Source organism: Hirundo rustica, chromosome 18 (genome assembly GCF_015227805.2).
Source record: "Hirundo rustica isolate bHirRus1 chromosome 18, bHirRus1.pri.v3, whole genome shotgun sequence".
In the NCBI taxonomy this organism is placed as follows: Eukaryota; Metazoa; Chordata; class Aves; order Passeriformes; family Hirundinidae; genus Hirundo; species Hirundo rustica.
In genome coordinates this window covers 1,654,337-1,675,156 of record NC_053467.1, presented here as the reverse complement: position 1 = coordinate 1,675,156, position 20,820 = coordinate 1,654,337, and the positions used below count along the sequence as shown (strand labels likewise).

Here is a 20,820-nt window from a genome sequence, read left to right as displayed (position 1 = left end):
GTTTTTTTAAATTAAAAACAATTATTGCATTCCACTTAGGATTCTTGAGGTTGGCTGTGCTGCTTAGAGGAAAACTGCCCTGCTTGCACATGGCAAATCAGCTAAACGAGCAAAACCTCTATTCAAGTATCTGTCACTCTGTCCAGCTGCTAATTTGGTTATTTGACCATTTCCCTGGGTATTTGAGGAGAGCTGAGCAGGAGCCGTGGTCGCGAGACAAGGCAGATGGCATCATAAATACGTAATGGAAATGAAGCCAAGCTCCAGGACGAGAGGGTTTGGGGCTGGATGGTTATGGTCTGTCTCGATGCAACCCCTGGAGAGCTGCAGAGCCCTCGGTGCAGCCCTGGGGAGGAGGGGATATTCCCCAGCTCCCAAGCTTCTTCCCGGCAGCTCCATCGTGCAGCTGCGGAACAATGGCCCCGATCCGCTTTCACGCCACAGCTGGGGACACACAGGCTGCCTGTGTGACGGGGGAATAATCAATTCCAATTCGCTTTCTCTCCTGGTGTAGGGTCAGGAAAGCAAAGTTTCCTAGCCTCAAAAAGAGAGGGAAGAGAGGAGAAAGGGGCTGATTGCTTATTTGAATAAATTACCTCAAGGTTTAAATTTTTTAGCTCCACGAGGAGTTTGATACGAAATGTTGTGTTCAAACAAGAGCTGAAAAAGGAGCTCAGTCAGTGAAAACTCAGCATTTCACCTCTCTGCCATTTTTTCCTCTGCTTTTTTTGAAGAGGATTTAGCTCCCAAAGATCATGCTCCTTTGTGCCCACCAGCTGGCAGGAGGTGAGGCAGGAAATGCCCATTTGTCTGTGCTTCCTTGGCATGGTGCTTCTCACCTCCCTTCCTCCCTCAAAACAAGAGCTATTTTTATGGTACTGACAAAACAGGATGGTGGAGCAGTTAGACAGAAACCAGTTCAGGAGCTCCCAACAGAAGCTGTCTGTGAGACACTTGGCACACGTGGAGGTCATGTTTCTTTTCTTTCCTTTTTTTTTTTTTTCCCATTCCTTCTTTCCTCTGTCCTTTTCGTTTTTGTCATTTTGATGCCTTTTTTTTTTTTTTTTTTTTTTTTCCTTCCATTCCTCTCTTTTTAGTAAGCAATTTCCACGGAGAAGCCCACTGAATGCAGGGTTTGTTATGCACAGAAGCTCTGAGATGGCATCCATCCCACCTGTGCTGTGTTGTAGCACTCAGATGGTTTCCCAAATCATCCCGAAGTGCAGCGTAGGGGCACTGCAGGGAACAGCAGACAGAAATCTTGAGCTGGGCTGGGAAACAGTGGCAGACACAGCCCAGCAGTGAGGAGAGGAGCTGCTCCCAAACGCTTTCATCCGACAGGTCAAGGGTTCAGGACGTGCAGCTGCTCCAAATGCAGCAGCGCTAACCTAAAGTGCAGCAGAGGAGAAGCCATTTGAACCATAGCTGCTCCAGTCAATTGGCCTTTTGCCCTCTCAAAACCTGGGATCCCAATAAAACCCCCTCATGGTTAGCACCCCAGCTGGGTGGTGTTTGCAGCTGCTGGGGACCAGCATGGGATTTATCAGCGTGGAATCTGCTGTGACCTGGTTTGTTCCTCGGCTGATAAACGCAATAAACTCCGTGTTTGGTCCCATCCTCCACGTGTGTTCTGCTCGTTGGGCCAGGCCCTGCACAGGCAAGTGGGGGCTGGATCAAATATCCAGTGAGTTTGATAGATCTCTCCTGTACCCAGGGTGGTCACGAGTACTTGTGTGCTTTAAAATCAGTGTGCCCCTGCAGTGGGAACTCTCTGCATTGATCTTAGTGCATCTTGAAAGTGGAAAATGTGGGCTCTTGGCTTACTTAATGACTCAAGAAGTGTGAATCAGCTAACTAACTAATGAAAACCTGAAATTTTGCATGGTATTTTAAGATGAAAAGTGTTGCAAATACTTGTGCGTTTCCTGCTAATTCAATGGTAGCATTGCTGCATGTGAATGAGCCAGTGGGGGCACCTTTGAACTCTCCGTTCACAAATTTTGGACATTCATCTGCTCCTTACCTGGGCAAATCCTGGTGGCTTCAGTGAGGGGCAGGGTTTGCCTGAGGAAAGTTAATTCAGGTGCTTGGTGAAGACACACCTGAACAGGCAGATTTTGGTTTTGTATGACACAAAGAACTTGTCTTGGTTTTTATAAATCACTGGCTCTTTATTTGTTTTTGGATAAATTAAATGATTATCTAAATGTGTTGGATTTGGGGGAGGGGTTGGGTTATTTTCTTTTTTAATTGCAGTTTTCCATTAAGGGCAAACTTTTCCTGAAGTCTCATTGGTTCACCCAGCAGAGCTTTGCCTGCGTTGATAGAATCCCAGCTGGGAGGGAGGCAGGTGCTGGGATGTGGTGCTGTAGAGCAGCAGGAGCTTTGGGGAGATGGGGCTGGGAGTGCTCTTCAGGCTCTTGGTGCTGCATGTTACCAGATCCTGCTCACAGCCCGATGGATTTTGTGCAAAGTAGAAAGAACTGTGTAAATGAGCGCTTAGAATGACTCTATGAGACATATTGAATTTTGTGCTGCAGCTGGAGAAACTTTTCCTTAATTGAAGCTGTGGGCAAGTGTATGTCATTTTTGATTTAACATTTTCCCTCACCCCTCCACCCCCCACCCCAACCAAAATCCTTCGTGGAGTCAGATTGTTGCTGTAGCTTTGTGAACCCCTCTCTTCTAATGTTTAATCAAGTGCTGAAAAGAGACATTTAAAGACTATTTAAAATGTGGAAAAATTGCTTCCCAATATTTTTGACAGAGAGAGACTGAGAACACACAGCATTGAATCATCAGGAAAATTGAAGATTTCCCCTGAGCAACATTGGGATTTTACAGCAGAGGACTTGAAAGACCTTGGAGAAATTGGACGAGGCGCTTATGGTTCTGTCAACAAAATGGTCCACAAACCAAGTGGGCAAATTATGGCAGTTAAAGTAGGTGATGCCCATCCTTACATTTGTACTTCAGTCCGTTGGGATGCAGTGTGATGGAGAATTAAGGTTCTTCCATCCAGCACCCATTTACTGCTCTGTTCTATTGATTTCTGGTGTCAAGGCTGCTGTTTGCTGAAAATGCAGTGTATAATGGGCATGTTTTCAGGTGATTTTGTGAAGTTCTCCTAATTGCTGTGCCCTTTTCAAAATGTCCATCAGGAGCCTGCTGTTCTGAGGGAATCACACATCTCTGGAGACTGATGATGGGGCACGGGCCTTTCACCTCTGGGTCACTGGTTCAGGTACAGCCTAGGCTGGTGGTAGGCACAACTTGACATCTCGTAGCTTCTTGGTGTCTTTTGTGAAATAAGGTAATGGCTTAAAATCAGCTATGTCAGCACATGCCATGGTGTGGCCTCGCCAGGAGGAGCTGGAATGGAGTGGATGTCTTCTAGGGAATGTTGTGCTCTTGCTGGTGTATGATGGAGTGTCTGCTTTGTGCTTACCATGTCAGACTGTCCCGGAGGTGGAAAGCGTAGCAGGTTTCTTGACTGTCCATTTTCTACTTTATGCTCCCCAAAACCTCACCTTAGAACCAGGAGCAGCCTCCTCTCCCAGCTGGGCAATAATTACCTGTCTTGCCACAGCAGTGCTGCTCACTGGGCGTCTTGGAGGAGCTGCTTGTCCGTGGAGGTGGGCAGCAGCTGTTCTCTGTCTCTCTGCTCCTGTCCTTTGCTCACTGCAGGTTACTAATGACATCTGTCTTTTAACTCTCTCGATGATATCAACTGTAAGTGCTCTCATGGCTCCCAGGAAAAAGCAGAAGTGAGCTGTGCAGGAGCCTTTGTTGCTGTCTTTTCCAACTCTCCGTCTTCTTTGGAATATTCCCTGATCCAATCTGGAAACGTTTGCCCTTGCTGGTCTCACATGCCAGGCAGACATATCTCAGCCCTAGCTCCAGCTCCTCTGAATATTATTCCTACCTGTCTCTAGTGTGTCAGGTTACTGGAGTAACCCTCCTCCTTTGATATTCTCCAGTAAATACTGACTTCCTCACCGTGGTGGGATCATTGGGTAGGTCTCTTGGGTGTTTTTGATCACCATGCAGTGCTGTTTCAAGATGGGTTTGAATCCCTAAAAGTCTCCAGTGGAGCTAGAGCTTGCCTGTAGCTAAAGGCTGCTTTCTTTCAGTTGCCTTGGGCAGAACTCACAGGTATAATTTGCAGGTGACCGGTTGAAAAAACATTGGTGTAGTGACATGATTCCTGGACACCTCCATCTTCTCAGAGTCAGGGTGTGTGACCTGGCTGCCTGTAGTTTTGCTAAGGGTGTGAAGGGGGCTCACCCCCAGAGCTGAGTGGCTGTTTCCTGGAGCTCTGCAGTGGCTACAGCCGTGCGGAGAAGGGCACTTTGTTGGATTAGGTCGTGCCAGGGAGAAGATGTGTCTGCTGGCACAGGGGTTCTCCTGTCCCACACTGTTAGCACAAGGGCTTTTCAGCACCCTGGGTGAGCCTGTTCAGGGCCTGTGGTGCAGAAGGCACCAGTTCTGTGTCCTTGAAGCACATGGCTGGAGATGGCATGGTGCAGCGTGTTGAGCTGGCTTTCCTGAGAGATGGGGTGTGTTCTGAGCATTGGGGGCTCACTTTTAAACAAGTAAATCTGATTTGTTTGCTGTGACTAAACTGTGAAATGTTGAAGTTTTGGGCTGGGCTGATGCCACCTTCTTTCCTCTGACCCTGTTTCTTTTGGGTGGACATGGCTGAGCCTGCTGGGGAAAAAAGGTTGGAGGGTTTGGGCAACAGCATCATTTCTAAAATAGTAGTGGTAAGCAACTGTTCTGTTTGTCCCAGTGGGGAGAAAACACAAAATTGAGCAAAGGAAGACCTGTGGGTGGAACAGTCAGTGAGGCAAGCAGCAGCAGCAATTCCCCAGACTGGATGGTGCAGTTCTTTGAGATGAGGATTCAGGATGGGGCTAAGCTTGGGCTGGTGACTAGTTCATCCCACACTCCTCAGATTTTCCTTTCTCAGCCTCCTGATGCTTTTGGGGCAGCCATGGTTGTGCATTAATCTTCTGCTCCTCCACTATCTTAATCTGTCCATGTTGGGAACTGTTCCCCTCCTGCTCCCTCTTTCTCTCAAGCTTTGTGGTCTCTTCACCATGGAACTGTTGCCTTCAGCCATGTGTTTTCCTTCAGCATAAAGCTCTTCTGTAAGAGAAGTTTGAGAAGGGAAATTGTGTTTTGTGAAAATGTGTCAGCTTAGTGAGATCCTGCCTTTGATCTCCTCGGCACCTGCAGCTCTGTGGTGTGGCACCGTGCTGGGGGCAGGTGACAGGATCCCCTCACAGCTGGAGCCAGTGTCTGGTTATTTGGGTGCTTCCCCAAGAGCAGCACCAGTGCAGCCGGCCAAGCATCCTTGGAAGGACATTCAGCACAAGGAAACAGCTTTATGGAAGCTGTGAGCCAAAAGTTGGCTGTTCTGTACTGCTCACTAGAGGCAGAGAAAATTGGCACAGGGTCCTGTCCCAACTGCTCCTCCATCCTTCTCCACCACTCCCCAAATTTCCATGACCGCTGCTGCAAATTCCCAGCGGGGTCAGGAAATTCCTACCCCACTTCTGGAAGGGCTATGTCCTGCTTGAAGCTACCGTGACCAGGCTTGTCACCCCATTCTACCACAAGGAGATTCAGATCCTCCTTGTTCTGCAGGTGTGCAGCTTGAAACGTTGCTCATTTCCCCTGGCTGAAGGCAGCTCCTGCTGTGCCAGGCCAGCTGGGCACCTCTGGTCACTCATCCTGCTCTCCTCAAAGGCTGTGGCTGCCAGAGCATAGCTTCAAATCCTATTTCTAGCTCCTTTCTCTTGCTTTTTGTAGCCTGTCCTGCCTTTGCCCAAGTTCCTTGAAGCTTCCCAAGCTTTCCCCTGCTTGGCACGTCAGTGCCATGGGGCACACAGGCTTCTGTGCCCCCAGGGCACCCACAGCTCTTTTTTTGCTTACCACTGAAGGAAAAGAATTCCTGAGGGCTGAAATATCACCAAAATAACTTGAGAGCTGCAGGTGCAGACATTGTTTTCTTTCATTTTTCCATTTAAGTCATTTCGGTCTATCAGCCCATGGGTCCTGGCAGATGCAATCCTGGCACCTTTAATGGGTCTCCTGGCACGGGCAGGGCTGCCAGGCCCTGGGTGAGTCAGGTTTTTCATCTGTGCTCCAGTCAGTAGAAAAGGAGGAAAATGAGCCTAAAATGAGCCTAAAATGAGCCTGGTTGTGTCGCTGGCTAAAACCACTGCAGCAAAGTTTCAGCTGGTGATGCATGGCTGGGATGATGAGCTCTTGTCCCCAGTCCTGCTCCTCCTTCTCCTTTACCCTTGGTCATTCTCTGTGAATAATCCTTTTCAATGACAAAAAGACATTTTGAATACTCCTTTCAATGACAGAAGGACATTCTGGACGTCCTTGGGAATAGGCTGAAGGCTGGAGTGGGCTGCAGGAGTAGGGGCCAGTTCCTCCTGTTGCTGCCACCTGCAATTGTTTGTGCACCCCTTATACTTTCTGCCATAGAGAGCTGCTTCCTAGAGCTATCAGGAGTAGGGGGAGAGGCTGAAGGAAAGAGGCATCCAGCTCAAGAGGACTTGTGTTCAAGCATTTTTTCCCCTCGAAAATGTTGCCTGATGTTTTCTTAATCTTTCAAATTCTCATTTACAAATAAAAACCAATCCTTTCTTTAGGTCGCTTCCTTTCAGATCTTCCTGGAGTTGCACCTTTTTACTCTGGGTCGATTGCCATCACAGTCTTCCTGTGACTGAAAACACCCTTTTCATTTTCTTAAGGATTTTTTGGCATATGAGGTCAAGACTTTTCCAGGTGGGAAAGAGAACAGCCCGGTTTTGTCCAGTGCCAGGTCTGGCTATGCAAACCAATAAATCCAAGGCCACTTTGTATGCTGAATTCTCACCTTGTCTGGTTTCTCTTCTGGGAGAGAAACCTGTCAGGTTTCTCCTCATTTTTCTGGGAGGAATCTCTTTTCCTGCTTGGTGTCTGTCTGCTGCACCAGCTCTTTGTGATCTTGCCTGGTCGGGATTGCAGTTCTACCCCCACTATCTTTTGATTTTGTTTCTGGTTTCTTGTTTTTGCGTTGGTCTGGTTTTTCCCAGTCTGTGGCAGTCCGTAAGTGACTTGTGACCATTGTCCTGAACTTCCCACTGTGCAGAGAGCCCTGGTTCCTCCTCAGGATCTGCTCCAGTGCTGTCCTGGTTTTGTCTCAGAGGCTCCACAGTGTGTGCAATTCTCCAGCCCTTTTTGTCTTTGCCCTCCAGCATCACCACGTGGTGTTGTCCCAGCTGCTCCAGGGACTGTTCCTCTTGTTCCATGAGGGTACCACAAATTACACCCACTGCTGAGGGGTGTAATTTCTGTCCTGAGGTTTTCTTCTGGCCCTGGTGATAGTTCACACAGAAAGGATGCTTTAAAAGATCCCTGGAACGGGAATTTACAAAACAGCCCAAACTGGAATGAAAGCTGGGGAACATTCCTCCCATTGGAGCAGGGTGCTCTGCTTTGCACTGAAATGTTGTACATGGTGTGGGTTTTATTAGCCAGGGTACTTCACAGTGCCTCTGGAAGGCTGGGAAAGCTGCTTGTTTGAAAAGTTCAGAAACTAAATAAGAACATATTTAAAATAGTCAACCTTTGATGTGTTGGGTGGCTCCTGGGCTGGTCAGGAGCCTAAACACAGCAGCGGTGTCCTGAGCATCTGGTGTTCCTGGCAGTGATGTCTGAGCCTCAGGCTGAGGCAGGAGATCTTCACCTGCCCCTCACCTCTTCTGCCCTGCAGCAGGGAACACTTTGGACATCTGGGGTTCACCACCAGCAGCTTCTCCCAGTTTTGTTTCAACCAGTTCAGCTGGCTGAGAAATACATCACCAAGAGATGAGTGGAGTGGTGTCATTGACCTTCAGGCTTCTTCTTACAGCCCCATGGAAGCACCTCACACTTCTTTTTAGTTGAATTATTTTTCTGCCAGGAATGGTTACAGCTGGGAGAGTAACCCAGCTGGGGGAGAGGGTGGTTTTGTCCACAGTGTTCAGTTTTCACCCACCTCAAAGGAAAATGATTTTCAGCTGTAGGCCAGAATTTTCTTTGTCTTCCAGTATCCTCAGCCTGGCTTAGTCCCACTGCAGTATTGCCTTGTCCAGCCTCCAGCAACAGTCAGTGTCCTCAGCCTTTGTGCTGGCTTCCTGTTTACTCTTTCATTTAACAATATTTTTTCATGCTCTGCTTGTTCTCTAAACTTGTCCTAAGGAAATCAGAAGCATTTTCGAGATCAGTTGGGTGATCAGAGGTGTCAAACCCATGTGCCCATCAAAGATCCCTGTAATCCATGGAGCTGTTCCTTGTTCCGAGGAGTGTCTCTTGTACATCGTTTTGGTAGTCAGTGCTTGTTCTCTCACCCACAGCTTCAAACCAGAAGTTCCTGTCTGACTTCCTCAGGTTTCTCCATGGCAGTCTCACAGCTCAAGGAGGGTGCTAAGTATCAAATGCCCCTGAGAGCAGAAATTTAACATTTATTTATACCTCCATGATCTCTCCATCCTTTCTTGGATGCCTGATAGCATAAAGGCCCATCAGAATAATAAATTTAGCTCCATCCGGGGGCAAATTTCTCTGTCCTTCCCATGTCCATATGACTTGCAAAGAAGAGAAGTCTTGGGGTTTTATTGCCAAACCATCACTGTAATTCTTCACACAATTGAGTGACACCTTCAGAATTTTCTGTTTCTTTTCTTTAGGTCTGCTGGCTGAGAGTTGGGGAAACCAGTATTCCCAGTCCTGCTGGTAGGGTAGCTGGGGAGGGAGTGGATGAGTAAGAGCTGAAAAGGAGTTGAGAGGGAGTTAGAGCCTCATCACAGGAGGTGGAAAACTAGTTGTGATCTACTTCAGTCAGCAGTGAATGTGTTTCAGATTGGGAGATAGGTATTCCCATCCTCAGCAGTAACTGGGCAAACCCTCTTTTGCTACTGGTTTGTTGTCCCAAATCCCTCCCATCCCATGGGAGCACTGCTTCTCCCATGGCACTGCCAGGCAGTGCTGTGCTGAGCTTTCTGCTGAGGACACAGGTGAGCCCCATGCTCAGGACAGTTCTGGATTGTCTCACAGCTCAAGGAGTTGAGTTTCAGTTTGGTGTTTACAGCTTTTTTTTTGTTGTTTTTCCTTTCTTTTTTAGATTTTTTTTTCCAACCAGTCACTTCACGCTGCACCTGAATCTTTCTGTGTGCATGTTGGGCTGGATGATGTCTCTTCTGTTTTGGGTCAGGTTTCTGGAATCTGCCTGGGTTTAGGTTTCAGGGTGGCACAATCCACAGCACAGACTGTGCTTTTGCTGTTGATGCTGCTCAGAGCATGGCTTCAGAGCTCTTCTTCCTGCTGTTGGAAGGCTTTCTCCTAACTTGTGTTTGAATAAAAAGGGCTGGAGAATTTTCTCCTCGAGGATTTGATACTTTAAATTGGAAGCCAATAAGGAATTATTAAAAAGGAAACTCCATAAACTTCTACTACACATCCCCCTTTTTCCATCCGTGGCTTGTTTGGCCGTGGGGTCACTTAGCAGTGACTGCCTGCAGGGAGGTGACTGGGCTGAGATCTGGAAGGCCTGAAATGAAGTCAGCTCCTGTCCATCCCTGTCTGGAACACTTCCTTCAAGCAGCTGCCTCACCTGGTGTCTTCCTTCCCTGCCACGTCCCATGTTCTTGGGGAGTGTGCCTGTGGGAGCTGCTGCAGTGCTTTGCACCATGCCCTGGGTTTATCTTGGCTGTTTGGGTGGTGACTGCTGTTGACTTTCCTCACCTTCCCTGTTCTGCTGCTCAGCTGGGAGTGCCAGGCTCCCTGGCACGCTGCAGCTAAACACAGGCACCTTGTCCAGCCTGGGCTGACCCTGTGTGTGCTGTACTGCGTGCTGCTCCTCAGAGTTCTCCCTCTCTCTCGGCTTTGCCAGTCTCCAGCACTGTTGTATGAGACCTCCCAATCTTGTATCATGGCATTCCTTTCACTCCCTGAAGCAGTATTTGTTGTAGTGTCCACGTTGGCTTCTCGAGCTGTTCTCTGCCCTGCAGCTGAGCCACTGTCTGTGCTCTGGGTCCTCTGCCAGCCCTTCCTTGCCAGGGAGCTCGTGTTTGAGAAGAGGAGTGTTTGGGTTCGGTGTTGTTCTGGAGTGCCATTAAAATCCCCTCCACCATACAGCATCTGTTCCACATGGAATAGATGTTTCCAGTGCTGGAGAAGTAACAGGGGAGGAGGAATGTCAGGGGTGGGAGGAGATGCTTTCAGGAGAAGCTGTGGGCTTTGAGGAGGATGCTGCGGGGTTGGCTGTGACAGGATTGTGCAGGTGCAGGAGCAGGGCTGGAACAGGGTCGTTATTCTCAGATGACCAGTAAAGAGGCTTTTTGGAGACAGACCAGGAGTGGGCACAGAAAGGGAACACAAGTCAGAATATGGAGTGAAGCTCCTTTTGGTTCCTCACCTTTCCAGTGTGGGTCTTGTCTCAGTGAGAGGCTGAACTATTGGTCATGGGTCTCACCACGGTGGCTTTGGCATCCATCACCTTCCCTGGAGGTCAGAGCAGTGGCATTTCCATTCCACACAGTGCTCCTGGTGTGTCTTGGAGAGAGGCACTGACTCTGCTGGGCCTTCAGCCTCTCGGGGGGGTTGCAGGGCTTGGTGAGGGCACAAGAGCAGGAAATAGCCAGAGGCTGGCTGAACCTGTGTGACACAGACCTGAACCAGTGACCCGGAGGTGAAGTGTTTTAGTTCCGTTCCTGGCCCGTTGAGCTGCTTCTTGCTCTGTTGGTGACACAGAACCTCACCTGCTCAGCACATCACGGATATTACGGACTGTGGGTGCTGGGCAAGTCTCCTGCCAGGTCCCCAAGAACTCTAGAACTCACAGGGTGGGAAAAGGGCAATATAAACGTATTATTTACTGGTTTAGGCCAAACTAGAGGTACTAGAACGTTAATAACAAGTGGTTAAATACCAAAATACCAGCATACACTACAGGTAAGGAAAATTAACAGTGTTGATGCTGTCCTTGTTTTATATGAATCATCACAAAATAAGTCCTGAAGTACATAACAGTGCACTGTTTCACACGTGGTGCTGTATGAATGGCCAGCCATGAAAGTACCTTCATTCACCTGGCCTGTGCTGGCTGATGTGTGTGGTCCTGATGCCACCAGCAGTTGCCCACAGGACCATAATATTGGTGAAAAGGGTGCTAGTGTCTTGCAGATTTTTTCCACAAGATAGAATAATTTTTCTTTCTTGGGTACCCACATAGTTTTTGTCCCTAAGGATGGTCCTGGCTACCTCTGTTGCTTTGGACTTCTTGCCAGATATTTTTTTCTGGGTTTTTTTTTTTTTTTTAATGTTTTTTCCACATGAGTCACAGCTTCGGGATCACGATTTCCTCACTTGTGATTCAGAGAATGTATTAATTAGTGCAAGATGTTAAATGTATCTGTGAAATCACATGAAAAACTGGATGGCCATCTCCGTCCTTCATTTAACCAGCTTCATGTTTGAAAATGTACAGTTTTCTGTTTTCAAGTGTGCATTGTTCTTTCAAGCCCAAATGAAACTTCTCATAATATGTAATATATATATAAAATATAGTGTGTGTATACATATATCTTTATGTACACATGGGGTATGTAGCCCTGTGAAGTATCTTTTTTGCAGTGTTGATGTTCCCTCAGCCAGTACTAGGTAAAGGATTGTTAGTTTTATGAGAGGAGCTCGCAGGACTGCTGCCCATCATTAACATAACCAGGGAAATGTGTTCCCTGGGTTTTGTGGCAGTCCCTTCTCCCCAGCCACGATGGAGGCTGTGGCAGGAACCTTTTTGGCTTCTGGGCTTAGAAATTTTAAACACAATGTTCCTTGGTGAAATTTTAAACCAGTCTTCAAGCCCTGTCTAACGTGGCTAAGAGTTGTGTGGGAATTTGTTTAGAAAGGAAAGCCTGGCTGTGGTGTTTTGCTGTAGTTTTCAATGAAATTTCAGCTCTTTAATTACTTCCTGACATTTCATCTGAAAACGTTGATGCTTATGCGAGGCCTGAGGGTTTTATAGTCTGATTAAACAGCTTTAGAAGTGTTCAGTTACATTTCTTATATGAGAGCACTGCTTGATTCTCTAGAGTGCTTTTGAGCCTGCCTGGGGGTCTGCCTGCTCTGCTTGGGTTTGGGGTCCTGCTCACTTGTCTCCACCAGCAGGGCTGAGGACACAGTGATGGCACGGAAGTGATGAAGTCTCTGCCACTCTTCCTCTTTCAGAGAATTCGGTCGACAGTGGATGAGAAGGAGCAGAAGCAGCTTCTGATGGACCTTGATGTAGTGATGCGAAGCAGTGACTGCCCGTACATTGTTCAGTTTTATGGCGCGCTCTTCAGAGAGGTGGGCACCCCAAACTCGCTTCACTTGTAGCAAGAGTTTGGCTTTTACCTTCTGTTCTTCCTTTTGTCATTTCAAACTCGCGCTAAGGAGGAGAAAACTGATTCTTGTTAGGTTTCTTGGTTCTCTGCTTTTACTCGAGGGTGTTCAGCCAGGAGACCCAGGTGTGTGGGCACTTTGGAGGAAGCATTTGTTCCCTTTGCAGCAGGAGAAGCTGGCACAAAGGGAAGGCAGGCTGCCTTCCACAGCAGGGAATGTTTGATGTGGAGAGGCAGAGCTGAGCTCTGGGATCCTGACTGTTTGGGAATACTAAACCAAATTGGACAAAATTATGCAAGGTCTTGCTTTATAACCAGGCAAATGTCCCAGCTGTGAACACAGGTTCCTGTGGCAGCCTCTGTGAACACCAGCAGCTTGATTTAAAAAGGCAGAAAATACTACACAGAAACTTCTGTAGCTGTATTTTCTCTTGCTTGTTCTGCATTTTGTGACAGGGAGAGCCTTCTCTGGGTCCTGCTTGTCCCTCAGCAGGCAGCACATGAACCTTTATCATTTGCTGCCTGTTCTTCAGTCAGAAGGGACATTTCTGTTACTGTGCAACAAGCACGAGTTGATTGCCAGGTACAGAACTTCTTCGGCTCGTTGGTACCCACTAGATGAGATTAAATTGCCTGGTCAATGAAACAAGAACAAAGCTGAAAAACAGAAGTGTTGGAAAAGTGCATGGAATCAGAGGCTCCAGTGCACCATTGCCAGGACATGGTTGGCTTTTTGGGCTGCAGGCACCTATTATCAGCTCATGTCCACTTTTTCACCCACTGTTATCTCCCAGCCCTTCTCCTCAGGGCTGCTCTCAATCCCATCATCGTTATTCTGATGAGTGCCCTGACCCAAGTGCAGGATCTTACACTTGTTGAACTGTGTGGGTTCCCCCTGGCCCCAGGACACCAGCTGCTTTTTCCATACTGCACCCAGGAGAGCCCAGAGTCCTGCTAGTGCACACAGAGCTGTCCACACAGCCATCAGGGATCTGACTGGAGAGGATCTTGTGTCTCCTCTCAAGGCTTGCTAGATGGGGGAAGGAAAAAAAAAAAAGGTGGTTGACAGGGTTCTGCAAACATTGCACTTGAGTCTCCTTGTGAGAAAAGAGAAGCTGTGGGCTGAGCCAGTAGGGCTGCACTGGTACCTCCAAGACTTTGGCCCTGAGCTGTTTTAAGAGGTTTTTAGGTCTTCTTTTCTTGCCTGTCTGCTCCAAGCTTTACAGCTGCTCTGGTTTGAAACAGCACCTGTAAAGTTAGGAATGTTTGGGTGGTTACCATGACCACACCAGTGGCTCTTCAAAGTACCTGTTCTGGTTGTGTTTCTTTTTTAAGAGCGGGAGAGAGAAGAAACCTTATCTGACTTGGAATCTCAGGAGTGACTCCTACCCAGTGCAAATTTAAACCAACACAGTCAAGTTTAAACCAACAAGTTTGATACTTGATAAAATCATCCAATGAGAAATTCATTGTAAGTTGCAGAACGTGCCTAGGAAGCTGGGTAAATCAGCCCATGGGGAACTTCTGCTGGCAGGAGAGAAGGGCTGGGGTGGATGTGTTGGTAGCTGGTGTGAATTGCTGACATAGCTTTGCTCAGTTGTTTGATTTCTTTGCTGTTTTTATGGAAATCCTTGTGCTGCCATTCCTCAGCACATCTGTCCCCGTTTTCAGTCCCTGCTCTGTAGGAAAAGTGTCCCGTGTGCCATGTAAATATAAATATAGTGGTGGTGGTGACGTTTGAGAGTCTCTCTCACTGGTGTAGCTGCAACTTGCATAAAGAGCTGGCTGCCCCTGCAAGTGAGCAGATGTGAAACCGTCAGCATTTGCATCACAGAGTGGTGGGTGTTAGCAGGGGCCTCTGAGGTCGCCTCTTCCAATCCCCATGCTCATGTGGGGCCACTAGACCAGGATTGTGTCCAAACAGCTTTTGAATCTCTCCAGGGATAGAGTCTGCACAGACTCCTGGAGCAACCTGTGGCAGGGATTAATCCTCCTCACAAAAAGTTCCTCATGTTCAGAGGGAACCTCTATCCCCTGTGCAGCTTCCCCTCAGAATGATGAGATTCTCCTGAACCTTCTCCAGGCTGAGCAGTCCTGGCTTTATCAGCCTTTCTCATGGGGAAGATGCTGCTGCTCCTCACTCATCTCAAATGCCCTTTGCTGGAGTCTCTCTTGTACTGGGGAGCCCAGCAATGGTCACAGCGCTCCAGGTGTGGCCTCACCACTGCTGGATCGAGGAGAAGGATCTCCTCCCTGCACCTGCTGGTGGTGCTTTGCCTCATGCTGTGATCCTTCAGCCCAGCAAAGAGGCATTGTTGGCTTGTGGTCAGTTCAGTGTGCACCTGGACCCACAGGTGAGCTGCACTCCAGATGAGTGACATCTTTGTGACAGCTGCTCCCTTGTCAGTGGGAATTCTCTGCATTGACAAGCTGAAGCATCTCCATTGCTTGTGAAGCTGCCTTGGTGCCTGTCCTGGACACGGGTATTTTGAATTAAATGCACAGGCTGTCCCTGGACATTTTTTTTGGAATGTCTACAAGATGTGCTTTAGCAATCTGGTAATCAAATACTCAATAAAGACTAAAATACATTCTTTGGAAGAATAGCTCTAACAAGAAGAGAAAACTAAAGCACTTCTTTATCATTTTATGATGGGAAATCAACCTGACCTAAGAGGCAAAATTTAAAGTGAAACTTCCAGTCAGGTGGTTTTGTCCTCACAGTTCACACTGGAGTAGGATTTGCCTGTGTACATCAGCACTTCTTGGTATTTGGTCAGAAGACAGCTGAGTCCCCATTGCCCAGCCAGTCTTCCTTTTTCTTCCCGTTAAAATTCACCAGTTTGCCATCATGAACGGCTCTCCAAGTCCCAGGAAGAGTTTAGCCTGTAGTGTTTTCGACCTTGCCACCAGCCTTAAGGATGCTGCACAGTGGAAAAGGCCTGTTACCTTTTTCCATTGATCTTGCTGACATGAATGCATGTAGGCCAGGTAGGTTTTTATATTACCAGATCAGTAAATGCCCCCATTCAAGAGTTCTGTATGGCATCTACTTCAGTAAATCAGGTCTTTCCTTGAGTGCTTTTGATCACAAAAGGTTCCTTTTTGTGCATAAAAATCACCATTAGATAGAAATTTGTTGTACTAATTTGAGGTTTCAGTACCCATCACAACTTGTGCTGCAGAGTACATGTGAATCCTTTATTATGATAATGGCTCTGCTCAAGTGTTGTTCCCTTGGTTTGTTTTTCTCTCCAAACACCAGCTGTTGTAACCTGGGCGATGGAAGCCGCTCAATACTGGTGCAGTTGGACATAAATACAAGGCTGCAGGTGGTCAGTGGTATTCTGGCTCTCTAGAACCAGTCCCCCACAGTCTCAGTACAATAGCTCAGGAATATAGCCCTGTCCCAGTTTTTTAATAATTCTGATCAAAACAGAAGCAGTTTTTGAATGGTGCTGTGGCCAGTAGAAGCAGTGCATGAGAGAGAGGCTGCTCTCACTACAGACAGCTCATAAAGCTCTGGTGGGCTTCCAGTCTCACTTGATTTATGCACATCACCAGCACTGGAGCCACATTGCTTGCCCTGAGCTACCTCCCATCATGTGGAAGTGCTTTGTCTGCACTTTGCCTTTGTTGCCAGTGTGGAAAAGAAGAAATTTTCTACATGTATTGCCCAATTTCATTTCTGTAGCGTAAATCTGAGCAGTTCCTTAGCCGACTTCCCTCCACAGCCAACCTGCAGTGTGTAGCAGCCCAGGTTCTCCTTTTTCCAGGTCTCCTGAAGTGTGCTGGTCATGTCCTCGTCCTGCTGCGCTGCTCTGGCCTCTTGTGATGTCCCTGCTTCTGTGTCTGTCACAGCACTTATTCCATCTTCTGCTTCTTTTTGGGGTGAAATGAGAATTTTCTGGACTCAGGCTTGTAGCAGCCCTTGAGTGAGTGGATGACATCAGCTCGTGATGTGAAAAGCCTGATGCCAAACGAGCAGCGTAAACTGGAGCTGCCCGTGGCTGTAAACCAAAGTCTTCTTCCCCAGACAGACAGCCCTTCCTAGGGAAGCAGCTCCCCTCCTCTGGGTGTTCATTGTGCCTGCAGCCTTCTGGAGAGCAAAGCAGTGTGCGAGGCTTGGATTCATCTGGGTTCCAGCATCCAAACTGTAGTGTCAGGTGTGAGCTGGGCAGGAAAATGCCTCTGCTGTGAATGGGAACAAGTCTTTCATTGCTAAGACTAATCGAGCTGAATTCCATCCTTTCTATAGATTGCATGTTGCTGTTAATGTATTTCATAGGATTCAACAGATCTCTGTATTTCTTCTTTTTATCTCAGCAGTAACACACATTCTTTTCTCTTTCCAGGGTGACTGTTGGATCTGTATGGAGCTCATGTCTACCTCGTTTGATAAGTTTTACAAATATGTATATAGTGTATTAGATGATGTTATTCCAGAAGAAATCTTAGGCAAAATCACTTTAGCTGTGAGTATTTTGTTAAACCTTTTTGTTGAAGATAATTTAAAAGTTCAGATCCTTGTTCAGACCACACTCCCTGTGAAAAGCTGGTTGGTCCCTGGAGCAGAATTGCTGCTGCTGTTTGCACTGTGGTTCTTCAGAGTGCTCATGACTTTTCCATAGTGTATTGCACAGTGTAAAAGGAGGTCCTGGGGTCAGTAATAAATTCATAAACAGACCCCAGGACCAGCTTCCTGCTCTGTCTGCTTGAATGTGAGCACCAGCAGCCAAGACACCAGCCCAGACCAGAGAAGCTTCTGGCAGTCTTGTGCAAAGGTTCCCCAAAGCACTGGAGAACCTGGCTGGTATTTTCTTGATATAACTTGGAAGTTCTGGCCTAGAGAAAGGTCAGCTAATGGAAACAGTTGTGACCTGCTGAAAAAAATACAGCAGAGGGCTTGAAATAAGTTATTGCTCAGGATAATTAACATCAGAGATTGTTCTGGCTCCACCCCTTGCTCCCCTCTTCCAGAGTGGGATCTTTGCAGGTCACAGGGGATGTGTGTTCACTTCAGCCCATACCCTCTCTTATGTCACCTTCTGTTTGCTGAAAAGTTTCAGAGAAAACTGTTTTTATTACATGGCATATTAGAGCATTGATATCTCCATGTATTAAACGCTTTTTACCCCTGTCCTTGGAGTTCCAAAAATGTAATAATCACAGCACTCTTACGACATCTGCTTATTTTTCATCTATTTTTCTTTCCTAGACTGTGAAAGCACTAAACCACTTAAAAGAAAACTTGAAAATCATTCACAGAGGTGAGATCTTTATGGTATTTTTTCAGTTCATGTCTTCTTCTTGTCTGTTAAACTGATTGCAAGAATTGTTAGTGGTTCACTCGAAGTGTGAGCACAGCACCTGAGTGCAGGTTTTGAACAAGCGTCCCAGTGCCTGTTCTGTTGCCCTTTTACCCTGTGCTTTTTCCATGCAAGTGTGATTTCAGGGTGGTTGGGCATCTGTTTCTGCCTTTGGGCACGTGGCATCTCCGGGGCTGGCTCCATCCCCTCGCGCTCCCCTGCGGGATCCAGCGCCAAGGCTGACGGCGACGGCGCGGCACTGCCGGCCTCGATCCTCTGCAGCTGCTCTGCTTGAAAATTGAAACCTGCAGCCGTGACTTACCGGTTTAAATTTCTTCCCCCTGCAGACATCAAACCTTCCAATATTCTTCTGGACAGAAATGGAAATATTAAACTCTGTGACTTTGGCATTAGCGGACAGCTCGTGGACTCCATTGCCAAAACGCGGGATGCAGGGTGCCGGCCGTACATGGCGGTGAGTGGGGTGAGCCCTGGGCTCTGTGGGGTCTCACCCTCCCCGTTATCAGCCTGTTTCCTGTGGGGTGAACATCCCTTTCCTGGATGAAGCTCAGCTCTGCATCGAGCACTGCTGTGGCAGTGTCACCCAGGCTGTGGCAAAGTGACCAAATTCCTGCGTTTTTTGCTGGGTTTCTCTGCTGCTGCCGGGGCTGTGGTGCCAGAGTGGAAAGGACCTCTGTGCCTTCCAGCAGCTCCAAAACAGCATTCCCAGGGGAGCAGGGCTGTCAGAGTGTGGGTTTGTCTTGGTCTGCAAGAAATCCATTTGCTCTGGTAAGATTATGTCACAAGAGTTATTGCAGAGCAGAATTGCAGTGAGTTTTGTAAACCGCTTTAATTCCAAAGTGTGCCAGAGCTTCATTCCTGGAAAATGTGATTCTGGAGAGCGGCAGCAGCAGAGCAGCTGTGTGGAAATTGCTGGGGCTGAGCTGTGGCTCCTGGGAGTCTGTCCTGCTTGATTGCTGCCCTCCCCCTTCCAGAGAGAAAAGCTGTAGCAGTGATTTTGGAAATGTTTTGAACACTTCAGTGCTTCAGGGTGCTTTGAAAATACATCTCTGTTCTTACATAAGCTGAGGGTACCTTCTGCAAGGAGCTGTTCATATAACTTTTAGTGCCTGTCTTTAATTTTTGTTACATATTTATGGCCCTGTATGCTGAAAAATTACTGTTTTCTGTGCTCTTTTTATCTGCCACCAAGTAGAAAAAAGGAAAAATACCTCTCTTTTACGTTATGGTTCCCATTTGGCCCAGGCCAAGGCTCTCAGGTGGCTTTTCTCTGACTGTGGTGTCCAAGGCAAAACCTGTCTGCCCTGACTGATCTTTCTTTGGGCCATGGGTAGGAGGTTAGCCCTGCTCGGGCTGTTGTAGTTGTGCCATGCCAGTTCCTGAGATGTCTGTAGGGAGCTGCAGTGCTCCCTTTCCCCTGGGATGTGGGTGGGTGAGTGCTTGCACAGCCCTTTGGTTTTCCTCTTTTCTGTCTGTCTGTCCACGTGCACTCCGTGATTTGGGTGGACTTTGAAGTGAGCAGAAGTGTTGCAGTTCAGTTTGTTTTTCAGAGCCTTGGCAGGGCGCAGGGTTTGTGGGGCAGCCAGCAGCTGGCAATGATGTGGGAGATGATTGGCCTCTTCCCTGCAGCCTCAGTGACTCCTTTCCAAGTACATGAGCATTTCCACGTACCAGGGAGCCTGGGAAATGGGGAGATGTCCCCAGTGTGCAGACACATCTGCCAGCTCTTTCTCCAAGCCAGCAGAGGCTCATGTCTGAAGGGATGCTGTGATCAAACTGGATGTACCTGGGAAGGAATCAGGCTGCCACACTCCTCTCAAAAGGCAAATAGTATTCTTTTAGTGTAGAATAGGCCAAGAACAGTAGCTCTGTTCAGCCAGGGAGGCTCTGCTTAGGGCTGCTGGATGCTTCTCCCTGCTGACAGTGTCTTGTTTTGCAAGGCCCACCAACCCCATGCCCCCTGAGGAACCTGGTTCCCACGTATCTGCTGGTAACAATGGCCCTGGATGTCAGCCAGCCTGGCTGTGAGTGCTCTGAGGAGGCAGCAGGAGCCACGTCCAGCTGCCAAGCAAGTGCTGTGTGCTTGAACCAAAATTGTTGGAGCTGTCACAGCGAGCGGCGCCTCAGCCTCTGCGGCGCTGAGAGCTTGTTTTGCTTTTGGCTTTCAGCTCCCCTGCAATTGTTACAGTGAGCAAAGACCTGGGAGTGTTGGTACCTCGTGTTCTCTGAAGGAAAGAAGGGCAGAACCGAGTTCCCAGGCAGCTGCTGGCCCCTGGAGCAGCCTGGGCTCTTCTGAGCCCTCCTCACCCGTGCCCTGTGCTGGTGGCAGCGCTGGGGGTTTGCTCCAGGTGAGGTTCCACAGCCTTCACCCAGCACTGGGTGCTCCTGGCCAGCCCTGCCACCTCTCTGAGTGCTGCTCCCTGCCTTGCCTCTGGCTGTGTGTGCCACTGGGACTGGGCTCTGTGTGCCACACTGGAGCTGGTGGCCTTTGTGACATTTCTGTTTTCTGCCTTCTGAATGCCCCAGTGAACCCAGTGCCTGTGTCAGAGGGGAAGGGTGAGTCTGGAAGTGCTTGGTTTAGGGACAAGCAGACCCATCTAGTCCTGCCCTGCTTCTTCAGGACCTCCAGGAGTCACCTCCATCCTTGGTCACTCAGGTCCTTTTCCCAGGTCAGCTTGGAGCCTCTGGCTGCAAACTGTGGCTTCTCACTTCTCGCTGGTGAAGGTCACTGCTGGCAGGGCCAGCTGGATGCCCTGTGCTCAGGTGGTTCAGGCAGAGATCAGGCTGAGTATGGCTGTGTTTGTATAGCTGGGGTTTGGGACAGAGGGAGGTCTGTGGTGCCCACTGCTCGTTTTTCAGTCAGGTGCTGGTGCTCAGGTGGACACTGAGCTGGAGGAGCCCCATGGCAGCCTGTAGCCTTCTCTGCTGCATCCATGCCCTGTCCCTTCACCCCATCAGCACATCCAGAGATGGGTCTCCAACTCAGCTCTTTCCTGCTTGCACTTGGCATCAGAAGGACACCTGGCCTGAGCCAGGCTTTGTCTGCAGCCCTCGCTCCAGGTCCC

At 48.4% G+C, this 20,820-nt stretch overlaps 1 protein-coding gene across 2 annotated transcripts in view; it reads left to right on the top strand.

Annotated features, from left to right (window-relative positions):
• Positions 1 to 20,820, top strand: part of MAP2K4 (mitogen-activated protein kinase kinase 4) — a 64,967-nt gene that overhangs the window by 37,435 nt on the left and 6,712 nt on the right. For both annotated transcript variants that reach the window (XM_040081864.2, XM_040081863.1), the window contains 5 exons: positions 2,768 to 2,942; positions 12,271 to 12,390; positions 16,781 to 16,900; positions 17,644 to 17,695; positions 18,082 to 18,209. In XM_040081864.2, coding sequence (XP_039937798.1) covers positions 2,768 to 2,942; positions 12,271 to 12,390; positions 16,781 to 16,900; positions 17,644 to 17,695; positions 18,082 to 18,209 — 595 coding nt within the window. The remainder of the gene's footprint in view (positions 1 to 2,767; positions 2,943 to 12,270; positions 12,391 to 16,780; positions 16,901 to 17,643; positions 17,696 to 18,081; positions 18,210 to 20,820) is intronic.